Below are 23,905 nucleotides of genomic sequence, written 5' to 3' on the forward strand. Positions count from 1 at the left end.
TATAATTAGATATTTTTCAAACAGCAAGAAGCACAGCAATTTATTTTAAAGGAATAATGAAAGTGGGCTTTCTTATATTGTTGATAAATGACAGCATCCAAGACCCCATGAGGTACTGTCATAAATTAACATAAACAATGAATACTAATCTAGCTAATGATGTTCGTCCTTTGTAGCCAAAGGTGACCATGACTTCAATATCAGGTCGAAGATTGGTGGTTGTGTGTCAGAAGATGGATGGCGAGACCAATCTGGGTCCAGATGGCTTGCCCACACATGGAACAAACCTTCGGGACCCAGGTTGGTCCATAAGAAAATGAAAATGCAGCAAACTAAGAAGTGATACTGAAGGGCAGGTAAAGCCATGTAAAGGTACCATCACTATAATGCTTCCTTTGGTGACCAGGAACAACTGGTATGTTGTTTTATATATTTTAAACTCAATTAGTTGTAAGGAATTCTAAAAGAAGTAATGACACAATGAACAATGAGAAGAGTATTATAGATTAAACAGTCTCCTTTACTGTATTCATTGCCAACTGAATATTTATTTTACACAAAAAAATAACAACAAAACATTTAGAATGTAACATTCCTAAAATCATAAGAATACAGTATAATTCAGAATTATAAAAAACTTACCATTTTCTTCAATCATCTTTTGTAGTGCAGCTTTTTCTTTGCGGGGCATCTGAGAGACACATATAGTAAGTCCTTTAAATACTGGACAAGCGTACGATAAAAACTGTTGGTCAGTGGCTAATATATCTTCTTGAAAATCCTTTCCAACAGATTTCCATACAGCTTTCACCCATTCGCCAGTCATAACTGGAATTTCTTGCTGTACAGCAACCTGAAAGTGACAAATAACAAATACAGATCTTTTAAGAAATTATGGCTATTTCTCACCAAATCACAGACAGAACCAAGGAGCTTTTATTAAGACAATGTGTTAGGACTTTTAATATATGTATAATACCAACTTACCCTCAACACTTTTATAAACTACTTTTTGATATCTACAATCATTAACACCTGAGTTCCCTTCACAAATTTTCCTTTCTTGATGTGGAGATTCTATGCATTCCACATACCCCCCAACTTTCACTTTGAAGAATGGTTTGGAATCTGCATCTTGAAAAATGGCAAATTTACAACAAGGCTAGTTGTTGAATTAGAGGACAATGCCATGAAGTCAAGCAAATGTAATCTAACAATTCAAGAAAGAAGCAACAGAGGATATATGATCACTACAACTAAGATACAGCGGAGAATAGACAAGGTGGACATAGGCAGCCTCTTTACATTGAGAAAATAGAATACGTCAAAATACAAACAAGTCAAAGAAGTGTCAAGAAGCCCCTGTACTTTGCTCCGGTGGTCTACACATGGAATGTACAGCATTTAACCCTTCCCAACTCTGTTTTATTTTAATAAAAAAATGCACTTAACTCACACAGTACTTTTTGCTTCCAACAGAATTGGCTACTAGATGTGTCACACTCTCGTGGAAATTGTTTGAATAGATTCCTGCCATCCTTTCAATCAGCCACTGGAGGTCTGCCTTTACGTCTTTTTCAAATCCTGTTGTGGTGATGACCAGACCTTTCATAGCAGTGTTGTGTATAGGTGAGGGGAGCTCCGGTATAGGCTCTTTGCGATGGATAGATGACAAAATACAACGAGGCCCCAGTACCCTGCTGAAAGAAACAAGATTAGAATGGGTTATACTATACAGCAATATGCTAGTCATATCACTTTAAATAAAAAGGATGATATATACTGTAGTGTGCTAGATACTTTACCTTCATTATCTAAATGTCTCCATTTATTTTTATTGAGGCTTTCTCACCTCATGAAAGTAGAGAACAATGAAACAATATTACTGTAATGATAATACAGAAATCCAGAATACTGTCACAGTATTTTATTCAAAGCTAATAAGGTAAATACAAAAACGTGTTCTGCTGTGTGTGTGAATTCATAGTCCTCCAAAGTAATTTCTACAACACTTTCTTTTAAACAAGCTTATCTACTATATATACTTATGATACAAAGATTACCACTTGATTATACTCACACACACTTAAAGCCACTAATGAGGTATTCGAAAGCCTTTCCTTCAAAAGGATCACATATAAATACATCCTGTTTGGTAGGAACCAATTTTAGGCAGTCTTCTGTTGACAACCATGTGGAGCTTAAACCATTATCATGGCATGCCTGAAAAATATTTTCAAGTGTATATATGGCATGAAGCATCATAATACATGCACACTCTAAATTACCATGACACAAAATATACAAAATTTCAAAGATAACAGAGTGGCTTGTCTACCATTCTATTCAATAACTGATGAAGAGTCATGAAATACAAGAGAATGTTTCCATATGTTTAGATAAGAGTTGCTTGAAAGTTCAGTCTGGAGCATCAGTGGAGCATTCTTAACCCTAAACAAATGCCAAACAGAAGATATCAAACGAATGAATGGAGCTTTACCTAGTTTATAGACCGTGCAAAATAAAAAAAAAAACTTGTTGACATTTAATCATCCATATTACCTGATAAGCACAGAGCAGGCCAGTAGAGCATGTTGCTTCAGTCAACCCAGGAGGTAGAACAAAATATATGGAGATACTTCCATCCTGTGAGCAGACACTAACCTCCATGTTAGAAACAAACCCATACTGTAAACAAAAACCAAAAAAAATTGTCAGGCAAAAATATATAATGCATAGGCTGATACAAATAAACACTTATTTATACATGCATGTTAGTGCAGAAGAGTAAGCTGTTTCAGCTGGTTTTCCGAGCCACCCAACAGTGTAATCAGAAATGTTGAAAATTTGTATTGAAGTCATCAACCTTCTGTGTTAATTTTGGCTAAGGACAAGATGTCTGCTTTTTGTCAAGGTCCTTTAATGGTGAACATTTTGTCCCTCCGTGGTTGCATCATGCCCTCTTTTCTGTTGTCAATGTACAATGTTATCTGTATGATACATACCGTACTCAAGTTTCCAAGCTGTGCTTCTCTGTCTATCCCATTTTCCTTTCAAAGACATGAAGGAAAGTCTCGTCTAGGAACAAGGTGAGGCTTTCCGAGGTTATCCACCGAGTGATTAGGTGATATTATTAATGCTTTCTTTGCTAATACTATATGTGTAAGGGTAATATTCAGACTCGGTATTTCTGCAGGTATGACTGCATGCTGGCTGCTCATTACCTATTCACCTAGTTCACCTAGTATTCACCTAGTTGTGTTTGCGGGGGTTGATCTTTGCTCTTTCGGCCCGCCGGTTACCTGTTGGATGTTCCCTGTCCTTGGAGAACATAACATTTACAGCACAGTGGTCAGAGAAGTCAGCCAACAGGCATAAGATTCCAGGTTCAATTCCAGGCATTACAATTGGCACAGTCTGTAGGTGTTTGAGCAAGCTCATTACACCTGATGCCTCTGTTCACCTAGCCATAAGTATGTATCTAAAAGTTATACAACTGTTGTGGGTTGCATCTTTAGAGATCAGTCACTGGCCTAAGGAAACCTCCATAAGCAAATGTCAACAAAGTCATGTCACACAGTCAAAACGTCGCAGGTTTAATTCCCATGGCAAGACATGAGGTGTTTCACCAATATTTTCTTTTCCCTGATGACAAGCAACAGGCACCTGGGAGTAAGCAGCTGTTGTAGGTTGCATCCTGGGGAAGGTTAGTAGTTGATATCGGATGACCATGATAAGCTTAACAGCTTTTCTGACCCCTGGTAGGGATGAGAGGAGAGGTTAAGCATTACAATTGGCACAGTCTGCCAATGGGTCAATGTCTACTCTTAACTTGAATACATACACAGACTGCATTCATATATTTTTACTTCGTAAAGTAATAATGCCGCCAGCCGCTGAAATAAGCAAATAAATTGATAAATATTCTCACCACACAACCAGCGACGTTGAGTGTTCTGACAAAACTCCTCTAAAAGAATATTCCTGCAAGTTACCACTCCACTTTCACTATTTCAATATTTAGCTAACACAAGTGGCATTAGAAAATGTCTGTTCATGACACGTAGCGAGTGTGGAGAAGGAGCAGGTTACGTGAAGATGTTCTTGAACTTGTTGGAGTGTCAATGTTGTGATTGGCGCCGCACCGGACCTGCTCAATGGTTCTCTTCTGGGGAAGCAACAGATGTCACAACAGTACGTCACTATACTAGGCCTATTGCATGACTGACAGGTGCATAATATACATAGTGGTACTTAATTTAAATAGTTCTAGATTAATTTCTTGGCTAAAAAAAGTTTCGTAAGCTATTATATACTGTATATACTATTATATACTTTCTCGTCCGATCAGCGAAGTTAAGCAACGTTGGGTTTGGTTAGTACTTGGATGGGTGACCGCCTGGGAACACCAAATGCTGTTGGCAATAATGTTTATGCCCGAAACGCTTTGCGTAATAGTGGCTTTAGGCATTGTATGTACTAGCTATACCTATAAGTCAAACAATCCTTGTAAATATTTATTGTATGTATGTACCTTACCTAAATAAAATTGTATTGTATTGTATTGTATTGTATATGTTAAAACTGTCCTCAGGAAGGAGATCCCCTCAAGGGATTGGATTGGGAATGACTACATAATTTGTGGTATTATCTACTCTCTATCTCTCTATGGTTAGCGTAAGTTAAAGTTACTTTAGGTTAAGTGTCCTTACATTTAGTTACATTAACATGGAATTCGAAAACATTTCAGTGTTCCCGCTAATTCTACTTACAGAAAACCAACTTCTTCGCAGAAAACGTTTCAGCATATTATATATCTTATATATTTTAAACCAACGATTTCTGTTACATTAACATTATAACTAAACATTATAACTAATCTCTTTGTTTACGACAAAGGCTCATATGCCAGTTTACATATAGATTATTACTAGAACTGTGATATGCTTTCAGACCATCACATATATCTAGATAACTATTAAGGTGGTTAGGGGAGTATGGAAGGGGGAGGGGTGGTTTCTCATAGTAATGGATTTCGTCTGAGCACGGGCTCCCTAAATGAAAATGAATCTGGAGAAATGTGATGAGTGGGGTACCGCAAGGTTCCATTTTGGGGCCAACCCTTTTTGTCATATATATACATCAATGACACAGATGGGAATATTACAAACCACATCATCAAAGTTAAACGTGCCACTATAAGATTTATGGTAAAGTGCAAAGTGATAATGATAAGGAGACCTTACAATGCGATCTACACGAACTTCACATCACGACCCAGAAGATACAGAGTTACGTAACACAAACAAAGAGCAGTGGTTTCAAGCTCAACAAGCAACAATGCACAACGATTGATTGATATTTTTGTACTTACAATGTACCTGTAAACATTTCTTTAATTTTGCTAGAAATTACCTTCTTAAGATTATATGTTAGATTAAGGATCTGCCCGAAACGCTATGCGTGCTAGTGGCTTTACAAGAATGTAAAACTTCAAGTCTCTGTACTCTCATGAACCCAATGTACCTTCTTGTATATAAATAAATAAACAAATGAAGAGTAAGCCACCCAAGAGGTGGCATATGGGCATGATGAATAGCCTTGTAAGTGGTAGATTTTTTGAGTGAATCTTTGGTCGTGATGCACTACGGAAAACACATACTTTTCACCCATAGAATTATAAACCCATGGAACCGCCTACCCGCCGAAGCTGTGAATGCCAAAACTCTGGTGAATTTTAATTTAATTTAAGGACAAACGGGGAGAGGGGGATCTATGACAAGCCGCCTGCTTCCTGTTATCGTCGAGGCTGTTAAATATAGTGGTCCTCGGGTAAATAATTATTATTATTATTATTATTATTATTATTATTATTATTTATTATTATTATTATTATTGTTATTATTATTATTGTTATTATTATTATTATTATTATTATTATTATTATTATTATTATTATTATTATTATTATTATTATTATTATTATTATTGTTATTGCAATATAATGATAATAATTTTTATTGGAAATAAGAGGAAGGGAGAAGTGAAGGAACCATCGGCCACCACAATAACAAACAACTCAACGCACGTGGCGACCCGGTAAATTCTCTCACGGTTGGTGTGGCCACTTATAATAACCTCTAGAGGAGTGATGAATATAACCTCTAGAGGAGTGATGACCAAACCACACACCATAAGAGGAGGAGACGACGACGTTTCGGTCCGTCCTGGACCATTGTCGACTTGATAATGGTCCAGGACTGACCGAAACGTCGTCGTCTCCTCATCTTAAGGTGTGGGTTTGGTCATCGTCTGCCTCTGGAAGATTGTTAATACACAGTAATCGTAATCCTAAAAAATTGTATTAAATTCAGCATTAGGTCGAATAATTGTGTAGGTGGGAAGGCGAGTGAATTTGGGTAATACATGGGGAAGAGTCTTTCCCATACTGAATATACATATACATTGTGTGTGTGTGTGTGTGTGTATAATAATAATAATAATAATAATAATAATAATAATAATAATAGTAAGTTATCTTGATATCTTGTTTACGGTCAGATACCTTCAATGGAAGAAAGAGATACACAAATAATTTACCAACTGTTCATTGGCCCCTCATCTCCAGTGTCTTTTTTGGCTAGCGATGCAAGTTACATCATACCTAAGATGGTTCGGCTGTGGGTTTAAAAACCTATGTAATCTTGCTCAACCTTAATCTAACCCAACCTACCTGAGCCTAACCTGAATAATATGCAGTACTGTACAGTATATAGTTTTGACATTCACGAAATTAACTTGTGGAAGGTTGGCCTGTCAACATCATTGCTGCTCTTCAAGCAACTATAACCTAATGCAACCTAACCTAGTCTGGCCTGTTTGCTGTTCTTGAATTTAAAGGTGTTTAATATAATTAAATTAACAAAATCTAATTCTGCCTTGTTTAAAGAGGTGCATCAATTTGAAAAGATAAAGCCAAAAAAGGTTACACATAAATGAAGTCTTTGGTATTAAGAATGCCTCCTTGCTTTTTTTGCATAGCATATACAGGTACTGTACTCAAAAAGCATAATCAGAGCACTGAATTTTTTAACTTATTTACCTACCCACCTTTTGTTTAAAAATTATTTCAGTAATCATTTCCATAATCTGATCTGTGACCACACCAGTGTATTAGCAAATATATTTTGGCTTGTGGGCTGCAAGCAGTAACCATCTACAGTATTTGATTTTTTCTCAGAGCAACCAGGCCTTGGCCAATGTTTTGTGTATAGCAGAAATAGATTTTCTTTTTACTCTTACCTGAATTTACCTGAGGATCACTAACCTAACACAATAGTGGTCCGTCGAGGAAAGGAAGTCGGCGGCTTGTCAAGGATTCCCTCAGTTGCCCTGATGATTTTTGCCAGCTGGATTTTAAAATGTAAAAGTTTTGGCATTTATGGCTTCAGCACATAGGCAGTTCCTATGGGTTTATTATCCTGTGGGTGAAAAATTATCTTGTTTTCAGTCCTACAGTGTGGCTTGCTGAGCTTGAAAGTGTTGCTTCTTGTTTGTGTTACATCTAACCTTTTGAAGAGACTATGGATCAACATCCTTCAAATTGCTTAGTACAGTATTTTAAAGGTTTCGTTGAGATCCACCTTTAGATTCCTGGTTTGCAGTGTTGTTAGCAGTGCGCACCTCAACTGTCTCTGGTACGAGAGTTGAATTAGGTCTGGAATGATTTTTGTTGCCCTGTACTCTCTCCAAAGCAGCTATGTCTTTCTGAAGATGAGATCTCCATGCTTGGATATAATAATCCAAGTTTGGGAGGGGGGGGGGGGCACCAGAGATTTATACAGTTGAATCACCCCTTTCTTTTCCTTAACGTCAAAGGTACACTTCATTATTCGTATGGTCTGGTTATCTTTTTGTTACTGCTGCTCTTACGAGTTGTGCAACTTTCTGTGAATTATGGATTTTAACTCCAAGATCCTTTTCTCCATCAATCTGCTGCAGGGTAATGTTATGTACAGTATTTAGTACTGTAGTTGTGACATGCAAAGTCTTTATATTAAAAATCATATTTTTTACATGTGCAGTACTGTAATCCCCTTATACCATTTAGCAGTACAGTACATTTCCTTGTTGTATTTATGTTTGACATTGAAATATCTGAATAAATTATCATAGTATTTATTTTGCAGGTTAAAAAAAGATAAAACAATGAAAGTTGCCAATGTCAAGCAGTCAGCCCGAGCTGCATATATGGAACAGGTATGATGTAGTTTATTAGTAATATTTATTAATTTGTTATTTATACTACAATACTGTACTGTACAAGAAATATGACAGTTCCAGAATCATGATTCTACATTTTCTGATTTTAAAAATATTGAATTTAGTATAAAAGAGTCTAGTGTAACATTCTTAAAAAGGATATTATGTTGAAGTGTTTAGTTGGTAAAAAAACTTATTATTACACCCATCCCATCCATACCTTTCTTCTTGTTCTTACCTTTCGTCTTTCTCTTACCTTCCTCTAGGAATTACTTCCTCTTGCCTGTTCCTCACCTCACTCTTGCCTTACTTAATGTTCTCCCTCACTCCCATTACGGGCTCGTCATGCCCGTGCCACCTCTTGGGTGGCTTATTCTTCATCAATCAATCAATCTCACTCTCATCACAATCGACTTGATAATGGTCCTGGACAGACTGAAATGTAGTCATTTCCTCATCTTCTGGTGTGTGGTTTGGTCATATCTTTAGCCACGTTATTGTGACTCGTCGTCAGCCTGGTACTGTCTCGTGTCCCTGGTATGCCAAACAGAACTTCCGTGACTGATGATCTTTCAGCTAGCATGCAGCAATCTCGGCAAGATAGCTTCAGGGATGCACCAGAGGCACCTCCGGAAAGAGGCATTTCATTGCACTTAATGCTGGGTTTATTATGTCAGCGTACAGTATTTGTATCATTCTTAGTGGGACTAAATTTTTCGGTGATCAGATAAACCACATATAGTTTCAGAAAATTATTTGGACACAAGTTATTTGATCACATGATATTGATATAAAAACACTATAGAAAGTATTTTTTGGTTATCTACTTTTTGTATTTTTAACAGGCACTTCAGATGAAGAAAAATAAACAAAAATTTAAGAGACAACCTAAAGTAAGAAAAGGCAGTGATAAATCACAAAAGAAAAAGGAAGTAAATGTGCCTTCGCCAACACTAGATATGAATACAAATAATGCTTTAGTAAACAAAAAACCTAAACTTAAATCCAAAGTCTCAAAGACATTGTTGGAGCAAAAGGGAAAATCTCTCAAAGCAAAGAATAAGCAACTTGCTGAAAATTTAGTGAAGAAAAAGAAAAATAGCCCAAAAAAGGTAAACACTGACAATTTGAAAAAGCAGTTAAATGGCTTTGCTCCTCTCACAAATGATACAACATCCTTCACAAATAAAACAGAAAGTTTAAAGGGTAAGACAAATACGCCAGAAAAGGCAAATGTTGACAGTTTGAAAAAGCAGTCAAATGGCCTTGCTTCTCTCACAAATGATACAACTTCCTTCCCAAATGAAACAGAAATTTTGAAGACTGCAAAGAAAAGGAAACAAAATACAGAAGGTGAAGTACTTGAAAAAAAAATAAAAAAGAAAAAGAAGGCAAACCCAAAGAAGAAAATGATGCTTATTGCTGCTGTAAAAGAAGCCCTACATGCTGAGTGCAGTGGAGAAGACCCTGAGGAGGATAGTGTGACAATTGAGCCCTGTAAGTAAATTTGTGAATTTTTTCAATAATTCAGTTTTATCTTTAAAGCATGCAATGCCTTAGTTATAACCAACTGTTTGAAATTTGTGCGTATCCTGCTTTAAATTAGGGCTTCCCAAACTTTTTATGATCATTATCCCTTTTTCATTTAGCGTCCATATTAATGGCCTCTACATTCAGTAAAGGCCCTCTCTGGTATCTTCTAGTATCATAACCTGTACACTGCCTCAACTTTAATTCCCTGTACATATTGCTAAAAAAAAAAAAAAAAGCCTCCCATGGGACCATGGCCCCCAGTGCTTCATATGATCATAATCGTTCGGCTTTTCCTGCCACCAACTTTAAATTTAATACGGTAATTATTTTTAAGTTAATATGCGGAAAAATATTAAGTTAATATATAAGCCATGTGTGGCACGCATGCTTCTTAGAGTAGTGTCTTTTCTCATTTAACACTGTCACATTAATTTCAATGATCACATGACATTGGGTGGCTCATAAGAGGTTGCTAATATACAATAATTAGAAAAGTAAAAAATCCACATTAAATTTACTTAGACATTGTTGGTACTGGATCTGTTTGTAGACAAATATTTAGTATGAATACAAATCCAATACAACAGTTTAAGAAACTAAGTAGAATACTATACAGTATTATGTAGTAAGTGCAATATTGTAGAATATTGTATCATTTTTATCTATTAAACTAGGAAGTGTTGTTAACTTGAAAGGAAATTTTAAATTATTACTTCTACATAAGTTAAGAACAGAGGCTTTTTTTTTACCTGTATTTTACAACAAAATTTTTTCTACAGTACAGGTACTATGCAATCAGAATAAAAGAGGTTATTACACATCCCTAATTATTTAACACCTTACAGCAGTAATGTGTGATTTCCATTGTTACTGAGTTACTATACTTTAAAGTTATTCAAAATAATACAAATAAATTTTTCCTATTTTGTTTCAATAATATTAGAGTATTAAACGTCCTTGTGTTCATTTTTCATCAAATGTTCACACCTACTACCAAATTTGATTTGCTTTTGAAAAATGGTTTAAATAAATTATATATTGGAGCTAATGTATTTTGTCATGTGTTTTATTCAGATTCTTAATTTGCAGTGTCTGGGGCAGAAATTGGTGCTGTTAATATTGATGATAGCAATGAAGAGGGACTAAAGGCTTTTCAGTGGGTAATCGGCCCTTGCTCAGAAGAAAAGTTCTTCAGGTATCGTAGTCTGTGAAACTTAAAACCAAAAGGATTTATTTAATAGCAGTTTTATCATATTGAAGCTTATGTATATACAGGATTTAAACTTCTCTTCTCGAACTAAGTTTATTTAGGTATCTATCATAGGGGTTTCAAATGTTAAATATTCATTTACATCTGTCTTTGCAACAATAAGCACAAAATGTAGATGATGATGAGCTAAAGCAATTGTACTGGGTAGATATTTTATTTACAGATAGTATTTGTTATGTATACAGATTTTATGTTAGCTCAAACAAATCACACACCTTGACCAATAGGAAGATTCATTGCATATTCCCAAGATTTTCTCTTTAAGAGCACATTCTGCAATTCACTCTTGGGGTCCAGCATCACTCCTTAAGTCCGCTAGGCAGAAAGTATGGAAGCAAATCCACAACCACACTGTTGACATGTTGGGTACTGCCACCTGGCAGAGGCAACAGGTACCTTACCTTGAAGTTACCTTGAGGTGCTTCCGGGGCTTAGCGTCCCCGCGGCCCGGTCGTCGACCAGGCCTCCTGGTTGCTGGACTGATCAACCAGACTGTTGGACGCGGCTGCTCGCAGCCTGACGTATGAGTCACAGCCTGGTTGATCAGGTATCCTTTAGATACCTGATAGCTTTTGTCATTGATGAGAATTTCTCAGTACTAATTACGGTGCCCTCTACAACTAGCAATTGAAGGGTGGGGGTGATGTTGAGGATAATTTTCCTCTCACTGTATGTTATAGTGATAACTTGAGTCATCATCTCAGTCTCAGTGATGACTCAAGTTATTTGCCATTATCTCTCTGCCATCATAATCCCAGATAAAACCATACATATCAGACTTTGGGTGACTGCTATGAGTCTATAGTTGAATCTATGGTTCAATGAGTCCTAGCTCAAGGGAGCATCTGAGGGATCTTGGCTCCAAAAAATGCATAACGTATGGATTGGAAGTTCTACAATAGTTTCTTTAACTTTACAAAGTGCATGTAAGAGAAAATTGGTTAATATTAACTTTACATTTAGCATGATACATGAACAGTGCAACAGTAGGTGATTGAAGGGCATGCTATTATGAATATCACATCCTATTGAAGAAAGTTTTGTATAACTTAAAACATCAGTGTGGATATTATAAAAAGCTAATGCAAAATAAATTAATGTTGAAAAGCTTGAAAGTGTTTGCATGTTAGTTGTGTTGGATTAGCATCTGTTTAGAAAATAAGTGAAAGTATATGGTTATGTAAATGAATATTAAATTTTAACATCTTACAGAGACTACTGGGAGAAAAAGCCATTGCACATAAAGCGCAGTGATGCACAGTATTACAAAGGTTTATTCAGCACTGATGTTCTCGACAATATTCTACGTGAGGTGAGTTTAGGAACAAAATAGAAGTAATGGTATCTGACAATTAAATTCTCCTACCACTCCTAGCTAAAAACCAAAATGCGGAAGCTAAAGGGTAGAACTACTGTAATTTTAAAATAATTTTTTTTAATGCCGTACATATTAGTTTTAAAAATGTTTTTATTTCCAATGATTCATGCATGTGAAATTAGTTAAGCGTAAATTTTGTTATATAAACAAAATACTTTAATATTTTCTGTTGCTGTTACAGAATATGGTACTCTACACTAAGAATTTGGACATTACATCATTTAGCAATGGAAAAAGGGAAACCCATAACCCCATTGGACAAGCTCATCCACCTGTTGTGTGGGACTATTATAATAATGGATGTAGTGTACGGATGCTGAACCCTCAGACTTTCCACCGTCCAGTGTGGAAATTACTGTCGGTGTTGCAAGAATATTTCAAGTCGTTCTGTGGAGCTAATGTGTAAGTTAGAACATAATGTTATTGAGCTATTCTGATTTACATCCGTTTTTGGCAAGTCTTCACATTATATTTATTTAAACTTAACTGAAATCAGGCTTTGAGTGAATATGAAAAGCTGTTTTCCTACCTAGATACACCTTGAGGCAGCATTGCTGAATGTACTGTCCCAATGGACAGACTTTTGATGATGATGATATTAATAATAAATCTACTTTTGATCAATATTATTTTACAATATGTTGTTTTGCATCCTGTGACAGCTAAGTCAGTGCTTAATCTCATATGCTTGTCTTTAATACTGTATTCTCATTTAACCCATATAGTTAATAGTTTTTTTTGTTTTGTAGTTATCTCACTCCCCCTGACACTCAAGGGTTTGCACCTCACTGGGATGATATTGAAGCCTTCATTCTGCAGCTCGAGGGCAAGAAGCGATGGAGAGTGTACAAGCCAAGGTATGGGTGCTCGCTTGAGGCAGTTTTGCTGTACAGTATATCATGTTTCTTTTCTTTTTAATAGATGGAGGAGAGGGTGATTAAGTACATAAGGAAGACAAATAATAGAAGATTGTTGGTGTATGACTTCGTTATTTGCTAAGGATGGGGAAGAATACTTTTCTACTCCTGAGTTATATATGAAGAGAGATCAGGAGACAAAGAAAAAGACTATTTTCCCCACCATCCAGCTTATGCTGCTGGATAATAGTTTGGAAGTAGAGTAGCACCATGACATGATGAGAAAATGGCATGGAAATGAGGTGGGAAAGTAGATATAACTAGGCTGTTTTACTTCATGCTACAGTACAATCAATGCTTCAACAGCAATTGGTGGTGTAACTTCCATTAGGGATGCTCCTATTACTGCGTTCAATATTACTATTTCTTCATTAATATGGTATAGTATTCTGCTTCATGTTCACTGAATGTCGTGACAGGAGTTTAATTGACATTAATATACTTAAAATATGTATCCAGCCATATCTTAGAGAGCTGTGTTGTATTTGTAATTTTGGCATTGAAGAGCAATGTATTCCAGTGATCTAAATTCTGTAGGTAAAGAAATCTTGTTCCCTTGTCTGTATTGCATCTAATTCTCCAATGTTTTGTGCAATTATTTTTCAGTCAATTTTTTTGTGCCTTTCAAATATCTAGCTCTAAACATTATTATTATTGAGAACTACCAGTTATTAGATTTATACACTCACCCATAACATAGACAAGAGTTAACCTTGTACAGTATTTTCATTCTGCATAAGGTACAGGGAGAAATGTGACAGTTTGGAGGTTTCATAACGCAAGAAAGTAATCCAAAAGTGCTAAACCTATTAGCACATCATCGTGATCATTATGTAATTACCTAAGTGTAGTTACTGGATGAGAGCTACGTTCGTAGTGTCCCATCTTCCCAGTCCTCTGTCGTATAACGCTTTGTAACTACTGGCGGTTTTGGCATGCACCACCTTGCTTACCTTGTTCCAACCGTCTACCACTGTTTGCAAAAGAAAACTTTCCTAATATTTTTTTGGCACCTTTGTTTCCTTAGCTTGAATTTGTGTTCTTTTGTTTTGAAGTTGCTGGTTTTAGGAATTACTACAGTATGTCAATTTGGTCAATTCTTGTTTGCATTTTGTAAGTGGTAATCATATATTTTTTTCTTTTATCTTTGGCATATTTAACGCCTCTAGTCTCTCCTTGTAACTCTTGATTTTCAGTTCCAGAAGCCATTTTGTAGCATGCCTTTGCACCTCTTCCAGTTTCTTTATGTGGTTCTTGAGATATGGGCACCATACAACTGCTGCATATTTCAATTTTGGTCTCACAAAATTGAATGAGCAGTTTTTCTAGTATTTCACCATCCTTGTGCATCTGATGAGATATGTGTATGTTATGTAACATCTTATACATAAATAATTTTTCAGGTCAGAAAATGAAGAACTTCCTGTTAACTCCAGCCCTAATCTTTCTGAAGATGAAATTGGGGAACCTGTATTAGACATTGTTTTAGAAGAAGGCGACCTTTTGTACTTCCCCAGGGGTTACATTCACCAAGGTATTACAGTGGATAACACTCATTCTCTCCACATTACCATCTCCACTTACCAGAAGAACACCTGGGGTCACTTACTTAAAAAGGTGAGCTTTCCCCACAGTTTGTTATGGCGGGAGGATTGGGCATGTGGGTTTTGCCGAGTCTGTATACTTGTCTACTAATTCATTCTTACATTACATTCCAAGTGCTATATAGTCGTAATAGCTTTGTGCTTTCTCCTGATGGTTCTCTTCCCTTGTATTTAATTTATGTAGTAACCCTGCTGCCCATTGCTATGTGATGCAATTAGTCCTGCAGTGAATGGCAAGAAAATCTATGGATTTAAGGGGGGGGGGGAACTTGTCCAAGACCCAAAAAACTAAATTTGCCCATGTAGCTGTTTGAAATGTTAAGTAATTAAAATGGGTGGAGAAGCTGCAAGTTGTGGATGCATTCAAAGAAAGTTTGTTGTGCTATGTTTAGGAGTGACAAAACTTAAAAGTCGAATGAAGAGTGGAATGGAGTAAATATTGCAGGAGCAGAAGGCACACGAGTGAAGATTAGTAGTGGGCAGTGAATGCATTCTTTTGTTGTAGTTCAGGATGGCTGTGCTTGAAAGTCAAACATGACAGGGTATCAGTGGCTGTGGTGATTGTCTTTTGCACAACCAGTGTAATGATTGAAGTGGGATTAAAAACAAATTTTTCTGAATAGTTGTGAGGATGAGATTAGTACAATACTTCGATGCTTTGGAATGGTGTTCCTAACTCTTGTCTACCTGTTGTAATTTGTTTTTCCTATTTTGATTATTTTCATTATATCTTCCTAACAGTGTCACTACATTAGGCACCATACTGTCTCAGTGAGGTTAAAAGATCACACAATACATGTATATATTTAGGTATGCTTGGATGACTGTTCATCCCTCGTGGCTGCTGCTACTTGTGCATACAGTTTGTGTGTTGACACTTGTGTGTCCCAGAACTCTTTAGTGCTGCTGCTTCCTACTTTCTCATTTTCATCACTCTTATTCCGCTTCTCATTTCCCTCCCTTTGCCTTTAAGTGAAAAATTATATCCACTTTAATGCTAAATATGTGATGTATTCTTCATTTGTTTCCTTAATCACTTATTTTTGTTTGTAAATATGTGACATTTTTAATGATTCATTAAATATTTGGCAGCTTTTACCTCAAGCACTCAGTGTAGCCATGAATGACGACATAGAATTCAGGCGAGGTCTTCCCCGTGATTACTTGGACAGTATGGGAATTGTCAATATGGATAAAGATTCTCCTAGTCGAAGTGCTTTCATTGAGAAGGTTTGTGCACAGTACATGTTTTCACACTTATGTTTTCCAATAATAATTTTGTTTTAAAAAATAACATTTTCATAGATTGGTGTATTTAAGTGAGAGGAGGGGGCAGAAGAGACTAACATAACATTAAATGCCCTTTATATCTAATATAAAATTAATAGTTTTGTAAATAGATGAACTTCTATGGCCTTCACTTTACAATTGGCCCTTATTATTTTTATTATGCGGTGTATAGTAATGATTGTATTGTGCTATTATTATGACTTGTGTAAATGAATATTGTACATAGTTTTTGTAAATTAAATCAATTATACGTGTAATCATTTATGTATAAAGTTTTTGATTTGCATACTTCAGTGCACAGTACTGTATACACATGAAGTTAAAATACAGCAATTGGCATTTTCAGTGACATTTTCTTGTCAATATTTTGTCTTACAATTATATTTTTAGGATTTATGTTACTTGTAATTCACAAATTATATTAAACTAATGTTATATTTAGTCTGTGTAAGTCATTATTCTAATTTTAAGCTGTATGTTTTACCAATATAAATCTCACCACACTCAAGTGTTAGGTATTAGTTTTTACAGCTGTACTCCTGCTCACCCCAGCCTCAACTGTAATGTCTGTGTCAATCATTTGTGAATAAAGCTTCAGTCTAGAGCTTCAGATGAGCTTATGTTCGATAAAACCATCTTAACTTAGTTTATTTTAGAATATCGGTACCATTCCTAATGAACCAGTCAGAGAGAGAGAGAGAGAACGAACAGAGGGGGAGGGGGGAGGGAATGTGTTAGCAACCCATCCTCCTTCTAATATAGTACATATAATGACAATATAGTACTATCTTTGTCCAACACAATATATGGAATATTAATTGATACATTCTATAGAATTGCCAAATTTTAAATACAAACTGAAGACAATAAAAAGTGAATCAAACACATCGATAGTAAAAGCAGAATATCTCACCTAACCGTGTTTGTGTGTGTATGTGTTTGTCATATCTGTATGCCTGTGTACACATGTATGCATTCTTGATTGCTTGCTGGCTTAATATTTCTTTGTTTTACCTGCTGTGTTCATTTTACTTTTAACTCCTTCCTTTTTGTATTTAATGCACTGCTTTATTTGTAAATTTACTTTGTCAGGTAATAGTCCATATGTTGGACAAAGACACTTTTTGCTGTTAAATGTACTATGTTAGCAGGATGAAGAGTTGTGAGGAAATATTGCGAGGGATTATTTGCGAGAGACTGGAATATCCTTGCATCAATGGGAGAGTTTAGATTAGGTGCTTTAAATACCCTCATTTGTTTAAGAAAATGGCACACAAGTTGGTGGTGGTACCTGTGATGTCCTTATATGTATCTAAAATCTTTTATATTACAGTTGGGTGAATTAGTGACACGTCTGATGGAAATGGCTCCTGTTGATGCTGCTGTAGACCAGAGAGGTGCTAGTTTCATGCATGATGCTCTACCACCTCTGCTCTCACAAGGTGGGGTAAACCAAATGTTTTTAACAGGATATTATTCTTCATTGCATTTGCTGATGTGGTTCTTTCCTCTCACTATCAAGTAACATTTTTCACTGGTTAGTGAGCTTTCTTGTTTATGGGGTCCATGGATGGTATCAATATTTTTTTTTTTTCTTTGAAGATAATACAGAACCCTGAAGTGTTTTATTAGCAGTGAGTGTGAGGAGGGCTTTTCTGCTGTATTCCTGACAGTAATTCAGTCTGGCTGTGCATCTCTACTGTTTCCACAGAATAAGTATAACAGATACAAGCATAAAAAGTATAAGAGAGGACTGAGAAAACACTATACAATAGTGTATATTCATTGGAATTGTACTCCGTTGTCAACAAGGTTAACCATAACCTTTGAATAAGTTACGAAGTTGTTACTTCACACACATGCAGGTCAAGTCCCAAACTGAGCACGTGAAATTAAGCAATTTCCTGGTGTGCATTTAAAAAAAAAAAAAAATTTTTATAGTAACAATGCTTTCTGATGTTGGGGAAAAATATAAACAAAAATCTTATAATTTTAGTTTGGCTGTTGAGAGGTGAAGAAGTGTTGATGCCATATTTTGAGAAATAAACTTCTGTATTTGTAAATATGCTTCTCAATCACAAATATTTTCCAGGTTCATAAAAGTCCTTGAAATTTTGCACAGCATCATGGTTCCAAGCATGAGCATCAGTAAATGAATGATGATGAATTTGATATGGTGTTCATCTTTTTACTAAGGCCCAGGAAGGAAACTAAAGCCTTCAGCATTTTTTCTAATATGGCAAATGACAGTCAAAGATATCTAGTGTCGAATGACGTCCACATAGAAGCTTCAGACCCTTTGAATATTATGGAGCATGTCTAGTCTCCTACATATGATAGGTGCAATGACCTCTTATCACTTGAGGGTGACATGAACAGTTTAAAGAGGATCCATTCAGCTTTTATACATGTCTAGTGTGAGAACAGGCTATTTTATTCTTGCTTAACTGTTTTTGAGTTCATTTTGTAAATACTTGGCAGTAGGGCATTTTTTTTTTTTTTTTAAGTGCAAGCCAAAGTTAAAACTAAGTCAGTAAAGCTCTTCTACTCGTATTCAATAGTCTGTCAGCATATTTAATTAGTTGCACATCTAGAAAAACACATTTTTTAGTTTGAATTTACATATGCACAGTGGTACCTTCATTTACGATCGTAATCCATTCCCAGAGACTCATCGTCAACCAAAACCAATTTTCCCATAAGAAATAATGTAAATTGAATTAATATTTTTTGGCCTGTGGAACGGATTAACTTAAAAATACATTTTATACAGAATAACACTCATTTTGTACAAGCTACAATACAGTACTGTATGTATATCTTACCTTGAATGAGGACTCTTGTGTGTGTATGGAAAATGGTGAGGAGAGGTGTTAGTGTTTGGAAGGGGAGTCCCTTTCCATTATAACATCAGGCAGTGATGACTTTTCTGGAGTACTCTCTCCTACATTTTGCCTGCATACCACTAGAACCTGCTTGTGGCTCGCTGCTTGTTTTTCTCACTAAAACCCTGTCTAGCGACACTTGTTTTTCCTTATGTTTTAACACTTGTCTATAGTGAGACATCACATTGTCCCACTATGAATGAATGATCTCTTGGTTTTTCCCCTCTATCGTCATCCTCACGACTATTTTCTTGGGTTGAAATTTACCACTGACTTTCTTGGGACCCATGGCATGATATATAATAAGAACTTATGTTTAGAAAAAGCAGGCAAACAATTAAATTCTTCACAAAGAAGTCAAGCGAGGCTGCGGTTGTCACTACGCGGGATAGACTTGTAAACACAGAGGGCCTCGCCCCGCGCCTCCCAGCACCACACGCTTGTTCGACTCGTACGTAAATGATCAGACATCGTCTTCCAAGTAAACCGTCGTACAACAATTCAAATTTTATGATGAATTTGATATCAACCAAAAAATTCTTACTTTAGGGCAGTCGTCAACCGAGGTTCCACTGTACTTATGGATAAATATTTGAAGGTAGGCAATTTTTGTTTAAAAAATTATGAGGTGGCCTTCACGAGGAAAAGGAATTAATTTTTATATTTTAATTTTCAATTTATTGCTTGACAGATGAGAGAGAGTGTAGTGTATATGGTGGTGGTGAACGGTGGTGTAAGAAGACGAAGGAGGTAAAAAATCGGGTAGAAATTGAACCAGACACCCCGATCAGACTCATCAGAAAAAACTGCTTAAGGTACTGTAATATTACTGGTGTGATATAAATTTTGATTTTTTAACTTGAGGCAGCTCTGAAAATCAATGAACTCGTGGCCCAGTTTGGTCAACAAGGCTTTTGATTACCACTGTAGTTTGACTAAGGAATCATAGCCTAATTGATCAGAGACCCTTGGGAGAGTAATTATATTTTGATTGGAAGTTGTCCCAGTCAGGGTTATAACAATGAACCTCGGAAATAAGAAATAGCTTTAAAGATATTTTGTGAAAATATGCATGTTATTTTGATTCAGGTTTAATTTGGTATAAAATTCAACATAGTACTGTATTTGGTGTACCCTTAATGCAAGTATCACAAGGTCAAACGAGAGGGGGGGAAACAAGTTAAGTAAAACACCCGAGAGTAGCAGCACATTAGGTGTACATAGTACATCTGGTGTTACAAAGTAGTGGTACTGCTATGTATGACTGCGAGTATTTTTTAATTCTTTTCATATATAGTACTGTAGTATCAATGGTATAGTGTATGGATGAGTAATATTTCTTAATTTTTAACTCCCCCCCCCCCCCCCCTTTTTTTTTTTTTTTTTTTTATACTCTACATCCCACTTTCCTGAGGATGGAAATGTGATTGGGTGTTGTATATTGGATTCCTCAACATATCCAAAATTATTTTTAACAAATCTTTATTAGTTTCCTTGGAAAAATAAATTATTACAATATTCGATTCCTGAATTAAAAATAATTGATGTCCACAGAGTGGTTGCGGAGGAAGAGAATGTCAACGTTTATCATTGTTTAGAAAACACACGAGAGTACCATCAGGAGCAGCCACAGTTCATTGAGCTGGCTCCAGAAACTGCACCTGCTATTGAGGCTTTGATTCATGCCTATCCAAAATACATAACCGTCGAGTGTTTGCCTTTAAATGACGAGACTGAAAAGGTAAACAAAATTTCTATGATTTGTGTATAATGATAGTTTACTAAATACAGTAAAGAAATTGGTTTGTTTACCAAGTGATGTTTTCTTTCTACAGTGCTGGATATAGTCTTTATATTTTGTTATGCTCTGCCAGTTCCCTTTAGATATATTTTTACATATATATATTTTTTTTCCAGATGGCGGTAGCCAGTGGGCTGTGGGAACGTGGACTTGTAGTGACTGCAACGCCTTTGAATGCCCCGCATGATGACTAAAGGATTTTTGTAAGATCCAATTTAAAAATTGCAAACATTTTATTTTTCTTCTGGATGGTTGACTTTACAATTGGCAATAATGATGTTAGGCTGTTCTGAATTACGTATCTTTGGCTGGCATGTAATACTTTTTTGAAAGGGAAAGGGATGGCAGGCCTCGTGTGTTGTAATTTATATCACAACAGAATTTATTAACGATTTGTTTTGTCTTTGCAACATTTAGACTTCAGATAAAATGTAATTCATTATTGAGTAAAGTTTCTAAAATTTGGAGGCACACTAAAAACAGATGTATAACTATTCAGTGAAGCAATTGCTGCCCCATTTCATATTGTTTAGGGTGGCACCTTCACATAAAACCTAAGTATTTCAAACATGTTTTGGATAAGAGGCTGTGGACTTTTTATTATATAAAGTTTTTACTTAATCCTTAATAAATTATTATATTCAACAATCTTGTAGTAACTATGACCAAGGCTGTGAAATCCAAGTACTACTGCATTTTTTGTATTGTCAAGCTATCATTATTTTATTATGCTAGTTGCAATGTATTGTGGAGGATATTTTTTTTTTATTAAGTTAATTAAGCATTGACTAGGCCAATGAAATTACTGGAGTGTTTATTACTTGGTTGAAGCCGGCAAATGTTCAAAACTAAAAGTGGGTAAGTGGTACAGTATCACAATGGTGTTATATTTGCATTGATTGGATGTATTTATATAAATAATTGATGTTATGGATGTTGGATATTGTAGACTCCTTGCAGACATTTATTTAGGATTTAATATTGTACAGTACAATATGGCAAACTACACATGGAAAAAGCATTTGGTAGTAGTCAATATTGTTAAATAAGGAAATTATCAAATAAACTTTTAATAAATAATTGTAAAATTTTTGTACATTGTTTATATTTTGTTATCCATGCCTGAATGTGTTAAGAACAGTATGTTGCTTTTAACCCTAACAGTGCACTTTGGTTTGGTGTACAGGTCCTAATCAAAAGTGATTACAACTTCATGGGGCTTATGCAGGAAAATATGAGACGTACATTGTGGAATGTGTGCACACACTTGTGAAATACTTGCAGTAAATTGACTGCAGAGGAGAGCACCCAATTATCATACTGGCATTAGCCCAATGGCCCTAATAAATGTGACTGTTGACCTTGGTACTTCATGTGGCACTTACAAAGGAAATGTTGATTATAACACTCTTTGACAATGGTTTTAGTTTAGTTCATTTATTATGCACCCCATACCCATCTTGTGGGCGGTAGTGAAAAGGGTTAAAGAGGCACATAAATGGACTCAGAGACTGAACCCCACAATTCATTTAGCTAAGCAAGTTACAATCTTGATGAGCTAGTTACAAAATTCAATGCACATCGTCAGAACAATGGGCTTGAGACCAAACACAAGTACAGTTTCTTTATCAAGAAACTGACATGTGTGGAGAGCTGGTGTTACAATTGCTATGCTTGTCCTGCTTTGTTCCAGCAATATTTCTAATGCTTGCTGGGAGGGTGTTTTAACAGCTGTGGACCTCTGATGTTCAGACCATGTTCTCTGTGCGTATGGCATCTCTACTCTTCACTAGTGCTGCAAATGGATTTAGTTTAGCTGGACCTGTTACAAAGTGGGCCGAAGAACAATTGCTTCTGCAAGCCAAAGCACCATAACCACTTTCAATAGGTATTGCTCTAGCATGGATCAACATACAGGTATGTTGAAATGTGCAAAACCTTACGAGGGGAAAAAATGCAATCTAAGGTCCCAGACTTTCGCACGAAAGAAACAGAATGCTACACAATAAGTGGCAAACAGAAAAATGGCTTTGGAGAATAGTCAAATATTTTAGATTTGGAAGAAAGGTTTCAAAAGGTGGAACATAGGGAATGTATGGTACAGGAACTGGCGAAAGAACCATTTATATCTCAGTCACTGATACCATTACACCCCACAACAGAGCTACAACTACAAAGGCAAGAACGCTGTAACAACCAGTACTGGTTAGAACAAATCTGATATGCCAACATACAAGGACTAAAAACAGAGGCAAAAAACAAAATACCATTTATAAATGGTCTTGCAGAGGCAAATGCATTATTTGGAGCTTTCACAGAAATTCATGGACAGCAAGCACTGGATACCATAATATAATCTCTATAGATGTGATAGGGTAAGTCACATGGAATAGGTCTGTACAGTAAGAGTATGCTTGGAGCTTCTTAACTCTGCAAATGAGGTGTTAGAAGTACTTATGATAGAAAAAAAGTTATTCTAATATACAGGCCGCAGATGCAACGGTTGAGGAATTCACAGAACAAACAAAATAGAGAATAGCCTCGATAATCTGGCAGATGCAATATCAGATATTATCTTCCCTGGAGACTTCAACTTGCCCAGTTTAAGATGAATAATGTCATACTATGAAGTAACCATCCACAGATCAGAGGACTACTGTACTAAAGTTCTAAGACAAATTTGTGCTCACCCAGCAGACAACAGAGCCAACTAGGTACATAAATATTTTAGATCTTATCTTCACAAACAATAAAAAAAGAATAATCAGGGACATTACAATTTCAGATACCACATACTGATCGCAAGCTCATTGAAGTGCAAACATCAATACTCGTAACAGGTCCAAATAAATTGCTCATTCGAGAGGGTTTATTCATTAAATTAAATTTTAGTAAGAGGATAGAGACTGGGAAAAATAAACAGGAAACCTTCAAACAATGTAACCTGTCCATATACATGGGTAAG

The 23,905-nt window shown here is 35.9% G+C and overlaps 2 protein-coding genes across 11 annotated transcripts in view; one reads left to right on the forward strand and one right to left on the reverse strand.

Moving 5' to 3' along the window:
- Positions 1–4,152, reverse strand: part of mus101 (mutagen-sensitive 101) — a 42,831-nt gene extending 38,679 nt beyond the window's left edge. For 8 of the 9 annotated variants that reach the window (XR_011231247.1, XR_011231246.1, XR_011231245.1 and 5 more), the window contains exons 1-5: positions 3,932–4,152; positions 2,563–2,688; positions 2,081–2,223; positions 1,457–1,700; positions 643–853 (exon numbers count right to left, since the gene is read on the reverse strand). Coding sequence is in view for 5 of the 9 variants with exons in the window: in XM_045761988.2 (XP_045617944.1) it covers positions 643–853; positions 1,457–1,700; positions 2,081–2,223; positions 2,563–2,670 (706 nt within the window). In the remaining 4 variants the exon portion in view is untranslated. The remainder of the gene's footprint in view (positions 1–642; positions 854–1,456; positions 1,701–2,080; positions 2,224–2,562; positions 2,689–3,931) is intronic. The other variant, XM_045761985.2, reaches the window with a different exon arrangement.
- A 1,885-nt stretch (positions 4,153–6,037) lies between these two features.
- On the forward strand, positions 6,038–22,032 carry NO66 (Bifunctional lysine-specific demethylase and histidyl-hydroxylase NO66). Of its 2 annotated transcripts, none has more exons than XM_045761981.2 (13): positions 6,038–6,099; positions 8,190–8,259; positions 9,108–9,759; positions 10,885–10,990; positions 12,278–12,377; positions 12,625–12,845; positions 13,193–13,300; positions 14,764–14,977; positions 16,057–16,194; positions 17,588–17,696; positions 19,831–19,954; positions 20,694–20,880; positions 21,057–22,032. In XM_045761981.2, the coding sequence occupies exons 2-13, from the start codon at positions 8,209–8,211 to the stop codon at positions 21,132–21,134; spliced, it is 2,088 nt and encodes a 695-aa protein (XP_045617937.1). In that variant the 5' UTR covers positions 6,038–6,099; positions 8,190–8,208; the 3' UTR covers positions 21,135–22,032. The 2 variants fall into 2 exon arrangements, with proteins under 2 accessions (XP_045617937.1, XP_045617936.1); XM_045761980.2 differs by having other exon boundaries at positions 6,050–6,114.
- Positions 22,033–23,905: the final 1,873 nt, after the last annotated feature.

The sequence above is a fragment of the Procambarus clarkii genome, chromosome 42, assembly GCF_040958095.1.
Source record: "Procambarus clarkii isolate CNS0578487 chromosome 42, FALCON_Pclarkii_2.0, whole genome shotgun sequence".
Lineage (NCBI taxonomy): Eukaryota > Metazoa > Arthropoda > Malacostraca > Decapoda > Cambaridae > Procambarus > Procambarus clarkii.